The 19,347-nt window shown below is 33.1% G+C and overlaps 2 protein-coding genes across 2 annotated transcripts; one reads left to right on the top strand and one right to left on the bottom strand.

The window, feature by feature from the left end:
- Positions 1 to 9,718: 9,718 nt before the first annotated feature.
- On the bottom strand, positions 9,719 to 11,259 carry LOC114368494 (protein MAIN-LIKE 1-like). The gene is made up of 5 exons (XM_028325740.1): positions 11,175 to 11,259; positions 10,870 to 11,093; positions 10,456 to 10,763; positions 10,104 to 10,347; positions 9,719 to 9,997 (listed from the first exon to the last, which is right to left on the bottom strand). The coding sequence occupies exons 1-5, from the start codon at positions 11,257 to 11,259 to the stop codon at positions 9,719 to 9,721; spliced, it is 1,140 nt and encodes a 379-aa protein (XP_028181541.1).
- Positions 11,260 to 12,817: 1,558 nt separating this feature from the next.
- On the top strand, positions 12,818 to 19,172 carry LOC114368899 (serine/threonine-protein phosphatase 7-like). Its single transcript, XM_028326183.1, has 5 exons — positions 12,818 to 13,395; positions 14,526 to 15,020; positions 15,852 to 15,998; positions 18,530 to 18,637; positions 18,825 to 19,172. The coding sequence occupies exons 1-5, from the start codon at positions 12,844 to 12,846 to the stop codon at positions 18,900 to 18,902; spliced, it is 1,380 nt and encodes a 459-aa protein (XP_028181984.1). The 5' UTR covers positions 12,818 to 12,843; the 3' UTR covers positions 18,903 to 19,172.
- Positions 19,173 to 19,347: the final 175 nt, after the last annotated feature.

The raw sequence follows: 19,347 nt of genomic DNA, 5'->3' as shown, positions 1-19,347 counted from the left end.
TTTACTTTTTTGTTTGCTTGTTTTAATTTCCTAGTTATAAGAAGAAAAAAAATTGGTGTTTCAATCCCATTTTCCTTGTTCCTCCGCCAATATCTTCTTCGCCTCCCACTCCTGCTCCGGCGTGCCGCCGCCATCGTGTCTACTGCTCTTCTGCAACTTGAACATTGACCTGAACGACCTCGCCGAATGGCTTCTGTAATTTTCTCGCCGACAAGTCCCTCGTGCTTTCGAGATCCGAAAGCCTATCTCCGCCGCAACCGCCGCTGCCAGAGAATCGCGACCGTGACAGGAGAAACAGAATCTCCATGGAGCGCGAGCGACGGAGCCCTGACTCTTGCTCGATGAGGTTGTGGACGCAGCCGACGGAACCGACGCCATCATCGGCACCGGAAAAACGCGATAAGAAGGTGGAGATAGTGGCGTAGTAGGAACAAGGGCGCACGTTAACACATTCAAGATATTGTGTGGAGGAGGAAGAATATTGTATGAGAAGCCCAAGATATAATGATGAACCAGAGTAATCTAAGGATTAAAAAAAATTGTGCGTCATACAAGTTTATATACTCGACCACCGTAGCCTCTGCCTGTTGTGATACTGTGACCTCCGCTTCCACCACCGAACAAAACACATCTTTTTTTGGTCAGAGCAGAACAAATAAGAGGAGATTTATTTATTTAAAGAAACTTTTTTCATTTATACTTTTTATTAAAAAAAATTGAAAAATATAAATTTTATGATGAACCATATAACATTATTGTAATCATTACCAAAAAAATATTATTGTAATAGCATTGCATACTAAATTATAAATAAATTAGCCATACCCACCCGTCAACCCCCGTGTGGGAAACCAAAATTTAGACATTCATAATATTTATTATTAATATTTACTTATATTTTAACATATATGCTAACATTAAATTGTTTGATAAAGTGCTAACTAATTTTTGAGTTATATTGATATTTGTAGCTTAAACTATTTAATGAGAATTTTAATACAATGAGATTAATTTTAATGGTAATTGATTTCGTATTCAAAGTTTATAAAAACTTTTAATCCATGAAAAGTTTGTTTTTGTTTTGTGTAGTGATTCTCAAAATGATGTGAATTCACCTAATTGGATGGAGAGAAGAGATAAAAAATAAAAATAAAAAAATATTAAATGTGATAAATGATGTGACATTAAAAAAAAAGTGATATCATAAATTTAAGAAAATTAAATGTGACTTAAAAATATGATTTAAAAATTTGTTTGTTTGTTTAAGCTTATTTCTTGATAAAATAAATAGTTATAAAAAAATTGTTTTCAATACATGAGATGAAAGAGGAAGTAAATGGATTATTATAATTTTTTTATTTTGTTTCTTTCTTTTTTTTCATCTACACAGAATTAGTAGTGTGAAGTTAGCTAATTTAGCCCAAACCTGAGAAGGCTAAGCATTAGTGTGTGGTGGATATGCCTCATGTCAGCATTGATATGGGAATCAAAAGTACTCAATTTAATATAGATAGAAATGAACATCATGGGTAATTGGGTACTAAATTATAACAATGAAACAAATTATAAATTCAAGGATATGATCATTGTCCCCCTCTCTCTAATGTCAACAATACTTTTCGCTTTAGTTACTTTATGCTTAATTAGTCAAAACTTAATGTCGTGTTAGGTAGTAATCCAAACTTAGGAATCTTCCTGCAATTTGCCACCACTCAAAAAGAAGAAAACTCAACACGCTTACTGTTCAACAAAATTTCCAAATTAAACGAGCATATTCTACACATTAAACTTTTCTGACATTTCTCAACCATTTTTACAGAGAATGATGATCCATTACCGATGCAAAACTAGCAAGAGATGAAATTTTTACAGCAAGAGCAATACCTATATACTTTTCATGCAATCCTAAAACTGAAAAAGAAAAAATAAACAAACAAAGGAATGCAAAAAAAAATCTTCAAAGGACACCAACAAATAAGGAAGCAAAGCTGATAATTCTGCATATGATTATGAACCTAATATAATGATATATTATTCTATATTTCTATCTACCAAAAAAGCAATCAAGAGTTTCTATATATCTTGAATATGGCTAATTGGGTCTTGACTTTGATCCATAGATGATATAGATGTTCGTTTAATGAACTCTAAGCAATCTGCAATAGCTTCTGCATAGAAAGAATTTGACCTACCAAATGATCTCATCTTGCAATCATCTTGGCCCTTGATCTTTTCCTCCCTTACAAAACTTCTGGTGCTGTTGTTGCTGTTGTTTCTTTTGAGGCCACTTTTTCTGCAAACCACTTTCTTCAGCAGTTGAATAGCCTCACCATATGAAAGTTTCCAACTATCAAAGAGCCCAAGGAAGAAGTTGAACCTCTTGCGTAGCCTGAGAACATAAAGCTTTCTGGGGTTCAATCTAAACCCTCTGCTGCACCTTGATGATGCCTTGCCACTGCTAGTGCTAGTGCTAACTTTGTTGTAGCTCATGCGACCCATGTTTTTGGGGGATGCTGCTAATATTGTTGGCAGCACCCTGAGTTGTGTACAAATATGTGTATATAAGGTTGAAGGGTGACTTTATGAAAATGGTGAGGTAATGATTATGGTTGTGGTGGGAAGACAAGAACCAAACTAAGATACCTAGGAATTTAAGGGTTTGGAATGTTTTGAATCCTTGGATGGTCTTGTTTGTGCTGCAAAGACAAAGGTGTATTGGGGTGTGAAATGTGAATAATGGTTGGCATATATGATCGTGATTAATTTATAGTGTTTTTATTTAAATATAAAAGGGAGAAATGGCAAGTCATTGTCCTAATAATATAGAATTTGATCGTTTTAAATAAAATCTGAAGTTTAAATTTTATAGATAAAAAAATATAATTAAAAGAAAAAATCACATAAAAAATGATCGATTAAATTTTCTAAAAATAAATTATCTATAAAATCAATAAATACTCTTTACTGCTAATAAGACCGGTAATAAAAAAAAATGTACAAGGGACGATAAACATCAAGGTGTTGAATCATTGAATGATATGGTGGGACCGTAGGAGACAAGGGGGAGCAAGAAAGGAGAAAATGCCACCAATTCTTTTTCAAAGTAGGTGACTAAAGCAGCACAGAAATGTGATAGTTGGTATTAAAATAGTGAAATTCCAAAATAAGTTGCTAGTATAAACCCTAAATTTTTAATTGTGACATTCAAGCTTTGTCAGTGTAGCAAAAGTTTGACTTCTTTGTTGGCCTTTTATGATGGTGGGTGGCTACTTGCTAGCTTTTCTCACTATGGATTCGTGACCTGCTAAGGGTTTTCCTAGCTTCCTCAGTTATGAGTGTATGCCATGGAAAATTTACTATACTAGTACTTGGTTTCCACAACGACAATAACGAACTTTGAGGATTACTGCTCACTCAGACAGTTGGTACGTGTCTTTAATTACTATAGTTTCGTGACAAAAGATGCACTAATCATTCTGAAGGGGTAGCAGTGTCCCACAGTTCTCAATGAAATTTCATCTCTTTAATTATCTCCCTCCCAGCAAGCTTAGGTACAATAATCTGTGGTACAAGAAGACAATGAGAAGTGGAATGGTCTGCTCCCATGAGATGACCTCAACATGTTTATGTATTAGAGCATTTTTGGGCCAGATTTGACTGAGATTTGAGATGTATAATCAGACACGGACCGAGCCAAACTTTGATGACAAGGGTGGCCAATTTTAAAAATAATTTAATTACTTATTTAGTTATATAGTTTTATTATTTATATTTTTATAATTTTTAAGTGATTTTTTTAATTTTTATAGTTTATATTTTATTTTTTTTAGTTTAAAAGTAATTTTTTTAGTCCTTATCATTTATATTTTAATTCTCTTTTAGTCTCTATAGTTTGAAAAATAATATTTTTAGTTCATATATTTTATAATTTAATTTACTTATAGTCCTTATCATCAAAATATGAGTAATATTATCAATTATAATTAATTACAAAAATATTAGCAAGTAATTCGTAATTAATTTATCGCAAGATAATTTGTAATAAAAAAATATATAATAATTTATAACTAATTTGTAACTAATTATTTTTATATTTTTTTTGTAATAAAGACTAAAGGTAATTAAAATACAAATGATATGGATTAAAAAAATTACTTTCAAACTAGAAGATACAAATTGTAAAATTATAGACACAAAATAAATAATTTAACCTTTAAAAATTAAAAGTTTATCCAATAAATATATATAAGTGTAAAATTCCATACTCTTATGTAACTGGACCAAATATAACATAAAAGGAGTTGTTCTTGGTAGTCCGAGAAGATCATATTGTGGTGGCTTATTCAAAGATCATAGAGGTGCAATATTAGGATGTTTTGCTGCAAATCTTGAAATCTCATTCACTTTGCATGCATAACTTACGGGTGTCATGATTGCTAAGAAATAGAACATAAGAAAGGATGGAAAAATATTTGGTTAAAATGTGATTCAAAACTTGTGGATTCAACTTTTGTTGATGCTAATGGGGATTCCTTGGTAGATTCAAAATAGATGGATAAATTGTAAAATTCATTTGCTCTGTGAGAGATATACAATTTAGCTGTGTTTGTTGTTATTATAATAATGGTTGGGATTAATTAGTGTAAAATTATATAAAATTAGTTGTATTTGTTGTTATTATTGTAACCAATAAAGTAAAATTAATGTAAAATTGTGTTAAACTAATTTGTGTGATTGTTGTTGTTATGAGAATGATTAAGGTTATTATCATCTAAAATAAATTTTAATTTTACGTTAAAAATAGCAAATATTTTTTAAAATTGTCATTTATTAGAAATTAAACATTTAAATAATTATAAAAGAATAAAAACAATTTAATCCCCTTTAATAGGTTTTTGAATCAGTCCCAGCAAATTATCTATATAATATGCAGACTTAAATGAAACTTGGGTTGAAATTGATAGTTCTTGAATATTTATTATATATTTATAATAAGCATTAGCTTTTATAATAAATATATGTTGGGCTTTTTTGTGTGTATATGAGTTAGTTTGTATAAGGGGTGTTTATAATTAAAATATATTATATATAACTAACATTTTAATTGATAGTCTGCGTTTATTAAATATAAAATAAATATATTAAAATGTTAGTTTTTATAATATATATGTCAAGTGTTCCATTTTTAGTTATGTGAATACAACAATACATATGAACAGGCGCGGATGCACATCGGAGACAATGGGGTAGTTGTTCTTGCTAAGTAAATTTTTTATTTGATGAATATATTAAATAATTATTGTTTTTTCTCCCATAAAAAATTAAGATTTCACCCATAAAATATTTTTTAAATAAAAAATGTAAAAACTTAATAAAAATAAAAAATAAAATAAATTGATACTAGTTTTATTCATTTTATCTTTTTAAATTTATAAAAACTTGGATATTTTGATACTTTTTTTAATCATGAGATTGTGTATTTGTAAAATTTTATGATATTTTTTGTCTATAAAAATATTATAGATTTTTTTCCCTCCATTTTAAAAGTTTTTATTGTAAAAAAAAAAACTTGTCTATAATGGGACAGTAAGTCTTATATATATATGAAACAATTACTTAATTTATTAAGAATAAAACAATTGGTTAGGTTGATTAATTTGTCATAAATTTTAATTTTTTTTAAAATAACTCTTGACATTAAATAGTTTAAGAGAGTAGTTATTTTCAAAATTCTACTGTACATTGTTGATAACTCAATAAATACATTAACTTTTATGAAAAATAAGTGTCTATCATTAATAATCTTCACAATTAATTAAGAATAAAAATAAAATTTAACAATAAAAAGTAATCTTATCTTTCTTAGGACAAAAAAAATGTACCACAATATATGATAAAATGCAACTATAACTTTTTAATGGTCTTATAAATATTATAAATATGAATGTACTTTATTAACATTTCAACAATTAGATTTTTTTAATTAATTATTATCATATATTTTACCTAATAATGTAGAATATGGTTGACTACTTTTAGTCTATTTTTCCATTCAATCATGTCTTTTTTATCCATAAAACTCAAATATGAGATTTTGTCTAGAGTCACGGAATCTAGAGTTCCACTTGGACCAATGATGTTTTAGTTGATCAATATGAAATACAACTTTTTTGTTGAGTGTAACATGAAGTGCATTTTATATAAGTAACATAGTATAAATTATCAAGATCAAGAAAGTAGTGGTCACATTTAATATTATCATAAGTTTAAATTTTATTCCAAAAATATTCTTAATTTTAAATATTGTAAGTGATGGTATCACTTAATATTAATAATCATAATCCAATCAGTGGGTGTCTAGTAAATAGAGCTAGTAATAGATTAAGGATATAAAAAATATTTAACTTTGAAAAAGTTTTAAAACTGATCAATGTTGCTTATAATTAGGACCAAATAAAAATCATTTATATATATATATAGGACAAGAGGTAGTAAAAAATAATAGATATATATAATTAAAAAAAATGAGGCCATTAGTGTTAAGAAAAATAATGTAGTAATTTTTTTGCAAAATGTTGGATAAAAATAGGATTAAATGTAATTTTGATTTTTCTATTTTAAAATATAAACATTTAATTCTCTTATTTTTTATAATTCGTAATTTTAATCATCTTATTTTAAAATAGAAACGATTAGTCCTTTAGTTTTGAAAAATTCATGATTTTGATATGTCAAACTAAGAGTATAACGATTAAGAGATTAACATTAACTATGATATAGATTAAATAAGAAATGCTTAATTAAATTTTTCATACTTGTGATATAGATCATTTTCAAATTAGTACCAAATATTCATTTTTTTCAATCAAGTATCCAAAAAAAATTTCAATTTCATTTTATTACCTGTTGTTGGTCGTCTTCTGTTGAAAGATGATGTGGCAAACGAAGTGTCATATTCTCACGCCTTATCACGGATACTTCATTATCTCATTGTCATGTCATCACCTTCAATGATGTGTCAATGATTGGGCATGTTGACATGACATTCTGTCTGTCATGTCATCACTTAATGAAATGTGATTAACGACAAGTAGTAAAATGAAATTAAAAAAAAAGGTAAGTATTTGACAAAAAATGAATTTCTAGGTAGTAATTTGAAAATGATATATTTTTTCACGTATGAAAAATTTATTTAAACCATATATAATTGGTGTTTTGCTGCTTATAATGAATGTACACACGTAACATGTTATGTCTTCCTTCATTATTCTTTGGACCCAAATTATATATCTCACTATTTGATCTTGTTGGATTCTCTTTTAACTTTGTTCAAATATTAGTTCAGTTAATTAAACAAGATAAATTGATAAGTGAGTTATTGTAAATTTCAAATAGTATTTTTTTTATTCCCCCAATAAAAATATTATATTAATTTAATGTATTTCTTATTTTAAATGAGGAACTATCTTAAAAAAATAAATAGGATAAAATTTCTTAAATCTATATAAAAGTAAATTACTTATATGTTCATCAAGTTATTTTAATTAATTTTTAACCTTTTGACAAGTTTACAAATATTTGATCAAATAAAAGTATTTAAAAAATGATTTTTTCTTGTTGACTTATAAGATTTGGTTTTAAACATAACTTAAATTTATGATTATCATTTTTATTTTTATTTTCAATAAAATAATAAAATTTATAATGTATCATTTTATCTTAAATTATTTATTTTGATAAAACTTCTTCTTATCATTTGTTAACTAAAAAATATTTTCATATTGGCTTAAATAAGTTTTTCATACCTGAAAAAATGTCACTTTCAAATTACTACCTAAAAATTTATTTTTTGTTGAATACCTACATGAAAGAATTTTTAGTACTATTTGTTGTTAATCCCCTTCTCTTAAGTGATGACATGACATATGGAGTGTCACATCATCACGCTCAATCACTAACATGTCATTGAAGGCGATGACGTGACAATGAGGTGTCTGTAACAAGGCATGATGACGTGACATTCCGTTTGTCATGTCATCGTTTAACGAAAGATAGACCACTAACGACAGGTAGTAAATGAAATTGAAATTTTGTTTAGGTACTTGATTGAAAAAAAATGAATGTTAGATAGTAACCTAAAAATTACTTATATTCTAAGTATGAAAAACTTAATTAAACCAATAAGAAATATATGATTTCTTTATTACAAAATTTTATTTTTATCTCCAATGATTATATTCATTTTTCCAATGAGCAATCAATAAAATAAGATAATTGGTTGAAAAATTATATTTTGAAAAAATCTATGGGTGGCTATGAAATAAAAATAAAATTTATAATAAATTAAATGATCTAATTATTTTTATTGGTGTTGATAAGATAAATTATGTATTTGTTTATTATATAAGATCGAAAGTAGTATATATTTTTAGAAGAAAAAAAACTTTAATAGACAGTCCAAACTCTCATGTATCACATAATACTAAGAGAGTAAAAAATATAGATAAAAATATGATGCAACGAAAAGAACAAAAATAATTGAGAAGTGTTAATGGACTTTTCAAAACAATGAAATGTTTTTGTAGTATTACTTAACTTTTTACCCTCAAAAATAAGACGTTTATATATAGAGGTTACTAGGTGCACCCAACATCCTTTAAAAATCCCATAAGTGCCCCTGCGTTTTTTCCTTTTGCGGATCAACTTGATTTGCGAGTCTTCTACGGATCAACTTGATCTGTGGAAGACTTACGAATCAACTTGATCTGTAAGTTTTTTGCGGATCAAGTTGATCCGTAGAAGACTGAATTTTTTTAAAATTTAAACTTTATTAAAACGGATTATCATTAAATTAATTAATTAGTAATAAATAATGTAGATATGTTTTAATTTTTAAATGACATTTCTAATTTACTAAGGCAATAATAATATAACATTTCTAATTTAGTTACTTCCATTCATAATATTTCGAATGAATTTCGAATCAAGTAATTTAAACATAAATAACATGTAAAAGTTAACACTAATATTATAAACTAATATTATTAACCAAAATAACTTAAAATATACAAAATGTTCAGTCAAATACATAATCCAAAACTGATAATATCAAAGGTGTGAATAAACTATGGTTGATCTGTGCGCCGCCTATGTCGAGACCTCACATACACGTTGCCGTCTTCTGTGACACCCTTGACAATCCTGAGGCATTTTTGGATGACCTCATGTGTCGATGTGCTTGGCATGACTTCATTTAGATGCTGCTCCAACGTCTCCGCGATGGCATGGCAAGCCTCCTGTTAAATTGAAAACAAAGGAATTATACAAATTAGTATTAAAATAATTCAAATAAATGACATACATGTAACCAAATAGTAACACTTACCACTGCATGTTTGGGCTCGTTCGCATCAGAATCCTTATGTGTCGATGCTGGTGCTGGCTCCTGAGGGATACGTGACTTTGGCACCTGAGGGATATGTCTGGGATGCATCGCAAATGCATCTCGAGCAGGATTTGATGTCTGTGGCGCAGTCATGAATGAATGTGATATCACGAAGAACCAGTCGATGTAGTCGGGTGCACACTGACCTGGCACAACACATATGTCACCTGCTGGCACCAGATGGTCTGAGTAGTGTGTCCACCTATCATCTACGTCATCAAATGACACCCATGAATCGACACGGTGTGCAGGAATGCACTGGACGTATCCTAACTAGCGCATGACCCTCTCCGGTCTGTATCTGACAACAACAGGCCCCCAGCGGAGCTGTTCTGAGAAACATGAAATTGGATGAAAGTCTTGGACTGATCGGTGCTCCGCATATGACATATGGAATCCTGAGACGATCCAAGCGCTGCCTGTACGTCGCTGTAGATATCTTCTTGACAGTATTCTTTGTGGCAATCCACCGACACGCACGCGGTGACACCTCGTCATACTCTGGATCAGCATTGCACTCTGCAACTGAGAAAAATGCTCATATATCCAACACTACAGAGGTTACATGAAAATCATATAAATTTCAAATGAATGTTTGAAATAAAATACCCTCGTTAAAACATTTTTGTAATTAAATTATGAAAAACATGCTAATTACCTGTAACAACGTGATGTAGCCAGCCATCTGTCGGTTGGTGCTGATACTGGCATCATTAAGTTGATCGTACATATGGATGAGGCCAGCAGCTCCCCATGCATACCTCCTAGTTTGAGTGAGGTCACACAGGGTGTCTAAGAACTCATCATGAACATGAGTTGCACTCTTATTAACAAAAAGAGTGCAACCCAGAAGATGCAGAAGATAAGCACAAGCTGCAGATGTCCAGTGCTGGGTCTGACATCTGCGTTGATAAATGTCTCATAGCCAAGACATGTGTATGTATGGTCCAGTACAATGTCCTGTCTCGGCCATAGCTACCTCTGGTCAGACCATCAGTAACTCAACCAACATCAGCACCACCTCGTCGATGTGTAGAGGCCGGAAGGCGTGGAAGTCGCCAACGATCGGCAGATGAAGAAGAGACGCGACGTCATCTAGCATGATGGATACCTCCCTCGTTGAAAGATGGAAAGTACTCGTCTCTCGGTGCCACCTCTCAACAAACGAAGATATAAGTCCCCGATCGCCGGTGTCTATTGAACACACGATTAGAGGACTTAATCCAGTCCTAGCAACCATCTCCTCAATTGCAGGAATAGGCCTGCCTAATTTATGCACCTTCCTCCCATGGGAGGATAACTTCAACTCAGGTCGTTCCTGAATTGAAGGAACAAACAATTTATTAAAATAATATTTTAAAGTAACCAAAAACTCAATAAAAAAGAATACTTAACAGATAACTTAAATTGAACATTATAAATACCTCTCCGGACCATACGCTAGCTGCAACATGTTTTGCATACTCCGTAAGCACAGATGGGTCCCTGGGTCCACCAGGAAATCCCTCAGCTTCATCTACAACATCCTTTACACCAGTATCCTGTGCGTCAGTCTCTGCAACGGTGTCCTGTGTGTCAGCATCTACCATGGGCTTATCGCCAGCTACAACAGGCTCAGCCTCTGGTACCGCATGCAAGTCCACAGGTACTGTAGACACATCATTGACAATAGTGACAGGTACCCGTCACTTGTGTGTCGATGCGATCGGCCTTTGACACAGGGGAGCACCGTTAGAATCATCACCATCCCCTCTCCCTAAACCTCTGCCAACAACCCTACCTAAGGCATGACCTAATCCTCTAGTCTTAACCATGATATGCAAATGTCTACCACATATTTCATTACTAAACCACACAATTTCATCACAATATTAACTTGTTCAAACAAGGAGGGGAAAATATATGTTAATTTTATGAGAACACCAATACCACTTGTAGGTAATTCTTCTCTTTCTAAGGTGGATTATTTGCTTTAGTGGTCAATTTTCTAACTATTTTATGGGTACTTTGTATGATTCCAGGCATACATGGATAGGGCCTTTTTGCACGTAGAAATATTCAAGAAAGAGACATGGTATGAATGTTATGCTCAACTATGGTAACATTAATAGACCCACAACCTGCTTATGTGTGATGGTCAATCAACAATGGGATTTTGGACTACTTGAGCATTTGGAACTTGGAAGTTTAGCAGAAGTGATTTATTTTATTTTGTTATGACTTCAATCATGCAATGGAATACCCATTTTCAAAGCTACACAAAACTGAGTTTTCTCGTTCTATAAGGTAATGCGCATATACAATGTAAAACACATGTAAAGTTGAAGAAAATGTCTTTCACAATAAATAGGTATAACATAAGTTCCTTAAGAGAGGACATACATTCAAATCATTATTTAACCAGATTATAGGCATGTTATTCATGCCTGGGATATGAAGTAGCACAGTGAATAGAATGCACAACATATGATAATGCTCAAATATCAAAGATGTGTAGTAAAATAGAAGGGAATGGGTTCACTCAAAGCTTAGGGAAATAACATTATATTAAAGCTCATTATTTAACTAGAAAATAGAAGGCCACGCCACATGAAATATTGTAACAATCACAAACAAAACAACTAAAACAAGCCTCAAAACCAAACCAAATAGCATTTTCCAAATTCAACCTTACTCTACTTCACAAAAAACCCTCAAAACTAACCCTAAACACTAATAAAAACCATTTTTCCTAAATTATAAATTTTTTAAAATTAAAATGAACATTTACGGATCAAGTTGATCCGCATGAAGCCTGCGGATCAACTTGATCCACATGATGCTTGCGGATTAACTTGGTTCACATGATGCTTGTGAATCAACTTGATTCGCATGAATGGTGGGGTGCAAAACTCACTACGGATCACGTGTTTCCTATTGCGGATCATCTATACCCACAGCTATCTCAACTGCGGATGACCTAAATCCCCTATGCGGATCAACGAAATGCCTACAAACTAGCAACTACACTAAACCAACAACAATGGAAGCATGAAAGCAAATGCTTACCTCGATGGAGCAGCACCAACAGAGAAGAAGAACACGCAAAGTCGAGGTGATGAAGAAGAACGCGCAACAACAATGTTGAAGAAGAACATGCAGCAACAACCACGTTGTCGGCATCCGAAGAACGCTCAGAAGAAGATGAAGACGAACGGCATTCGCAGAAGGAAGAAGGAACATGCGGAAGAAAGAGTACTGGTGCACTATCATTTTTAAAAATATTATAGGGGTAATTAGGTCTTTTTGCCTTAAGTACTGGGTGCACCAGCAATAATGCTGGGTGCACCTAGCAACACCCTTATATATACACAGGAGAATCACCAATTAAAATCTTTCTCCAACTCCGTTCATCTACCATGACCCTTCAAGCTGATTCAGCACCAGTACCACCACCGCCACCGGATTCCGCAGCCACCAACGGCATCTCCCCCACCGCAGAGGAAGCCCCACAACCACTGTCACCACCACCGCCGCATCCAACCCCACCTCCAGAACTGCGCGTCCCAATATGGTGGCCGGAAGACGGGAACCTCAGCATGGATTGGGTGGACAACCTGATGCGGTGCTTCGATTGGTCCTCTCGGAACGTCCCACCCTCGGAGCTCCCTTCGGTTCTCCCCGTCGGAGTCTTCGATTCGCTCATCCTCGTCGCCTCCAAGATGCTCCACAAGGAGCCCAATTGCGTCACCGTAGACCCCTTCCGCCCTAGCTCCGATGATGATAACACTCCCTCCGCTGCCTCCTCTGTTGTCGTCGTCGGCGATGTTCACGGCCAACTGCATGATCTGCTCTTCCTCCTCCAAGATGCCGGGTTCCCCTCGCGGGATCGCATCTTTGTCTTCAATGGGGATTACGTGGATCGGGGAGCGTGGGGGCTTGAAACCTTCTTGCTCTTGTTGGCTTGGAAGGTAAATCGTTGTTACACTTTTAACTTTTTTATTTTAAGTGTTTGTTTGGGGGAGGAATCATTATAAGTATTATTCTCACTTGATTTAGTTTAAAAGCGTTTTATTTGTGTTGGATTTTATGTTTTTGATGTACTTTTAACTGTTCAAATGGTCAAATGTGCTATACTTTGTGGAGTGCCTTGAGGGATTAGTCTCTGGCTGCCATACTCCTGGTTCAGCTTTTTTTTTTTTAAAAAAAAAATGAGATAGTCCGAATCTTTTGTTTTGTTTTTTTGCTGAAATATGTAAATAATGTGAATTATATTTGTTTTATTATTCGATTTAATTTAAATGTACTGATAGTGTATGTGACTTTTAAAATAATCACTTTTAAAGTCATCACAATTCACAAGGATGATTTCATATTGATTAACAATGAAAAGATCTTTGCACTGACAATCATGGTTTTAAATTGTGGTTGTGGTTGTGATTTTGTTGCAATCTTGACATTGTGGGAAATTGTGGGCAAATGCAGATGATGCGGCCACAATTGTGGTCATGATGCATTTGCAGTAAGTCGAAAAACCTTTACATTGCAGCCGCGATTGCGGTTGTGGAATGCAATTTAAAACCATGCTTGCAATGTATGAAAACTAAACTCATTATTTTTTATGAAAGAATGGCTTGGAAGTTGAATTTTCAGACTTCTCAATCGTATTCTAGTTCGTTTGTTTTTGTTTTTTTGACGAAATTGAAGCTTCAGTGTTTGGATTTTGTGGTTTCTGTTTTTATTGCTTTCGATGAAAAGTTCTCACTTGATCCAGTTCAAAAGCTTTTTGTGTCTATTGTATTTTGTGGTATTAATATAACAGTTCAAATGGTTAATATGCAGAGTTTAATTTGATGTAAATCATGCGCTAAACTTTGTTTTGCAGTTCATACAGATAGATGCTAGTATGCTACTGTTTTTTATGGTCTTAATTTTTTATACTAATCTGTCTAACTAAGGATGTGGCCAGCTTAATCTAGTGGGATGAGGCTTTTGTTGTTATTGAAAGATTTAATTGCCCGAAATAGGATCATTGAGGAATGGGGTAATATGTTTTTATACTTTTTATGATATTTATAGTACTATAATTGTTTTGTGTCAGGTATTCATGCCACATAACATATATTTGCTACGAGGGAATCACGAATCAAAATACTGTACATCAGTTTATGGTTTTGAGAAAGAAGTAATGGTAAAGTATGGCGATAAAGGTAAGCATGTGTACCGGAAATGTTTGGGGTGCTTTGAAGGTCTTCCTTTGGCTTCTATAATAGCAGGGTGTGTATACACAGCTCATGGAGGACTTTTCCGCAGTGTAACTGTGACGCCATCAAAGAGGTTTAAAGGAAAGAAGAACCGTAAGATTAATGTTAATCATGAGAGCAAAATTCTCTCTCTTGGTTCCTTGGAAGAATTGTCTAAGGCTCGGCGATCAGTTCTGGATCCTCCTTGGGAAGGCCCAAATTTGATTCCTGGTGATGTTTTGTGGTCCGATCCATCAAAAAATCCTGGTCTTGCTCCAAACAAAGAAAGAGGCATTGGCTTGATGTGGGGTCCTGATTGTACTGAAGAATTTTTGAAGAAATACCAACTAAAGGTAATAAAATAAGTTACTTTTAATGTTATGGTGATGTGTTTGATTGTCTTGGTGGAATATATCAATTCTAGGCTAAGTTAACATATAAAATCTATAGAATAACTACTCATAAGTAGCTAAAATATCGAACACTCTACCAATACACATTTAAGAGTCAGCTTCATAAAGAACATAAAGAATGCACCTTTATTCTCGATCAGTTTTTTTTAATCAGTGTAAACCAACTGGACACATAAGTATGTAACAGGTTACCAAGTTTTATGTGTTATGTTATTGACTTATTGCTAAAGCTAAGTTGATCATGGTAGAAAAGTATCAAAGCTTTGAAGTACTAACATTAAAGAAAGCAAATTCTGTTTGTGTCTCACATGTATTCCATTCTTTGGTATTTGACATTGAAACTACCTTTAAACAGTAATTTTTAGATTAAATTAGTAGATAGTTTTCATTAATTGTAAATTTATTATAAACATAAGCACAAGTGAAATAGAGTTGTATTGTTGTATGTGTTAATTTTTTTGTACTTATATACATCACTTATTTTTGTTATTTGTATAATTCTTTGTCCTTATTGGTTTAGATTTTCATTGTGTTCCATGTCCACATATTTGCTTCACGATCCAAGCTTTACATAGTGTCTAACTTATTATGATTTAGCTTGTTAATACGAGCAATCAGGTGTGCATGTTACTCTGAACCATAAATGTTTAATCAATTACATGGCTAAATGCTTGCCTACTGTTTTTGTCTCATGGTTCTGTAATATCCTGTGTTTTATTGTTTAAAATTATTGCTGATATATGGATTGTCACATATATTTTTAATTTTCAGTTGATCATCAGGTCACACGAAGGTCCTGATGCTAGGGAAAAAAGGGATGGTCTTGAGGGAATGGATGAAGGTTACACTATTGATCATGTTGTAGATTCTGGAAAGCTGGTCACTGTTTTTAGTGCTCCAGATTACCCACAATTTCAGGTTTGTTAATAGTTCTCTTGGCTGCACATATGGTTTATACTCCAAATCTTTTCCTTATGTACCAGGGCATTTTAACTGGTTACATACTGAAAGTCTACACAGATTTTGCAGATGTTGAAAATAAAATCTTTGTTTTGGGCAGGGGAGGGGTGTGTGTGTGAAGGGATAGGAATCATTCATGTGTTGAGTGGGTAAACATATAAAATAACATACATTACTTGTCAATAGCCATTCTCCTTTTAAAAGCTGACTTTATTTGTATGAATCAGTATGATAAATATGTAACTCATCTATGATTCAATTAATCATTGTAGCTGAGGCTTTGCACGATGGTAACTTTTCGCTGCATTGTGACTTAGTTACCCCAGGTTCTAGTTGTGGAAACAACCTTTTTGTCTGTGGCATAAGGGTGCATACATCTGTCCCTCTCCAGACCCCACATTGTTGGGAGCCTTATACTCTAGGTTACCCTTAAATTTCTTGAAATGCTTTGTTGATATTTCATTGCATTCCTTTGTCATTCATATGTTAACCTGAATATTGCAGCTATCTAGAAAATGTATGTTGGCTCTTACAGGAAAACAGGTGACCACTACCATGTAGTTAAAATTGCATGTCAACTCATAAGATAGTATGGCTGGATGATCTAATGATTCTAATCTGTGATTGGCAATCCTGATGTCTGGCTGGAACATGTTTTTTTTAGAATGAGCAAGATTGTTTGATCCCACCATGTATCATGTTAATCCATTTTTATGCCTAAACCTGAAAATCCATGGGGGACTCATTTTTTACCTGGTTCCTGAAAAACCCTCGACAAGAATGTTTTATTTTAGTTTAGTTCATTTCAGTTGTGTCTCTCTTCTGGTTCTTGTATCTAACTTCACTGCCTCTTCTCTCACCCACTTCATTCTGTTCTGTGGTTCTTCCTTGTACATCTGCCTCTTATCTCTCCTCACATCTCCTTTGTTTTGCTGTTCTGCCTCTATCCCATACTCTCCCTGCCTTGTTTATTCTGCCACACGCGTGCCTAAGTTTGCTTCAGTCTCTCTGTTGTTTCTGCACTAAAAATTGCTTCATAAGCTAGTGGTGATTGCCATGCTGTTAGTTCAAACTTGGCTTATGCTGGCACTGCTAGCTCTGGTACTAGTTCTGCAACTAGTGTCTTTTAGATTGCCAAGGAATGCTCCTGGAAACACGAGTGATGTGGCATGGAAACATGGGATTTCAGTTGAAGAAACTAGAAGGATTCAATGCAAATATTGTCCGAAGGTAGTAAAAGGAGGTGCTTATAAGTTGAAGCGTCACTTATTTCAAACAAACAAGGATGTTGAACCTTGCAAAACTGTTATTGATGATGTAAGGAAGGAAGTGTGGGACATTGTCTAAGGTGTGAAAGCAAAACTGAACAAAAGATAAAGTTCAACATAACAGGAATCTTGAAACTAGTGAGAAAAGAAAAAAAGAGTAATGAAGTGGTTGATGTTGAGAAGTCTGGAAACATTTGCAGAATTAAGGGTATGAGCACCCAAACCACAATCAATATCTTGTATAAGAGGAATATAAGAGAGGAAACTTGTTTAGCAATTGTGAGATTTTTCTCCAATGATGCCATACCTTTCAATGTGGCAAGAGGTGAAGAATTCCCTATTATGTGTGAATTAATTGCTAAACATGGCCAAGGATTTATGCCAGTGTCCTATCACAAGATTAGAGTTAAGTATTTGAAGAAAGAAATAGGGTTGACAATGCAAGAAAGTCAGGTGCACCATAATGACTAATGAATGGATTGACAAGAGGACAATATTGAACTTCTTGGGAAATAGCCCTAAAGGAATGGTGTTTTTGAGGTCTATTGGTACCTCTAAAATTTGAAAAAACAGCGTGAAAGTCTTTAAGATGCCTGATGAAGTCGTTGAAGAGATTGGTGAGGAAAATGTAGTTCAAGTTTGTGACCGACAATGAGCTGTTGGGGAGATGTAGATGCATAGAAGGACAAAATTGTGTTGGATCCCTTGTGCGGCAGTTGCATGTTGGAGGACTTTGAGGAGATACTCATTTATGAGGATACTATTCCAAAGGGATAGGAAAATTGCAACTTTGATCTATTCGAGGACTTCTCTCATTTCATTTCTTTGTTGCAACACTGAATGAAGCCTCTCATTATGTCCTTGAAAATGTATTGATTTGCATAACTTTACTTTTTCCTTTGTACGAGTTACCTACATAACTTTACAATGAAATAAACACAGAAATTAAGAAATGAATCAATAAATCACCATTATATACAAAATAGCTATAGATTTAGACCTTTAATGAACAATGTATCATCAACTATGATAATCTCTTTTTTGGGATTTAGTACTTTTGCTTTAATTCACTGTCAGAAGCAATAATGGTATATGTAATGACTATGATCTGGAATGCAGACCAGTTGAGAGAGGCTTTGCTTTGAATGTGAACTGAATATTAACAACTTTCTTTGTTAAATGTTGGAATTTGTTTATCCTTAGAACCGTTTTTCCCTTCAGGCAACACAGGAGAGGTATAACAACAAAGGCGCCTATGTTGTCCTTCAACCACCGAATTTTGAAAATCCTATATTTCATGGATTTTCAGCAGTTACTCCAAGGCCGAAGGTAAATAAATCTTACTCATCTGAATATCAATGAATATATGATCGTCTATATGTCTAATGATTTTTCTGGACATTGAGGGTATTAGGGACTCTTTGAATTAATGGGTTTAAATTACATGATATCTTCTGCTTCTTATAATGAAATTTGTATAAAGTTGGTAATTGCATTTTCTTGTTCTGTGGGGCAGGTGAATCCCTATTATGATTACAAAGAGGTGATAGACTCCGATGAAGAATTGGATTTGGCCTCCATGGTAACTTCCTGAGGATTTTTTGTGAGAGGAAAATGATTTGTCAGATTTGTAAAATTGTATTGTTATTTTTTGAAATACAGCTTTTATCAATAACATTAATTATTTATTATATTATCCGATTTATTAAGTTTGTGAAATCAATTGATCCTAAAGTAGCTACTGGATAGTTCAGTTATGACAATATTCTAAACTGATCTCTGTAACAATTGTAAAATTAAGAGTTACAGAAACCTGTTGGTTCTCAATTCAGTGCATGTTTTTAGTTAGTTTTCCTTGGTACCAGACTACCAGTTCTTGTGGCAATTTAGAATTTGTTTTTGGTCGTTTATATCCAAATTTATGTTAGTAATTACCAATTAGGGAAATTATTCATGTTTGCAAGGAAAGCAATTCTAATTGGGCGACTAAGGTAGGGTCTTATAGTATTTGTTTTCATATTCGTGGTTAAAAATAATAT

Source organism: Glycine soja, chromosome 9, assembly GCF_004193775.1.
Source record: "Glycine soja cultivar W05 chromosome 9, ASM419377v2, whole genome shotgun sequence".
NCBI classification, from domain to species: domain Eukaryota; kingdom Viridiplantae; phylum Streptophyta; class Magnoliopsida; order Fabales; family Fabaceae; genus Glycine; species Glycine soja.
This window is presented reverse-complemented; position numbering and strand designations above follow the sequence as displayed.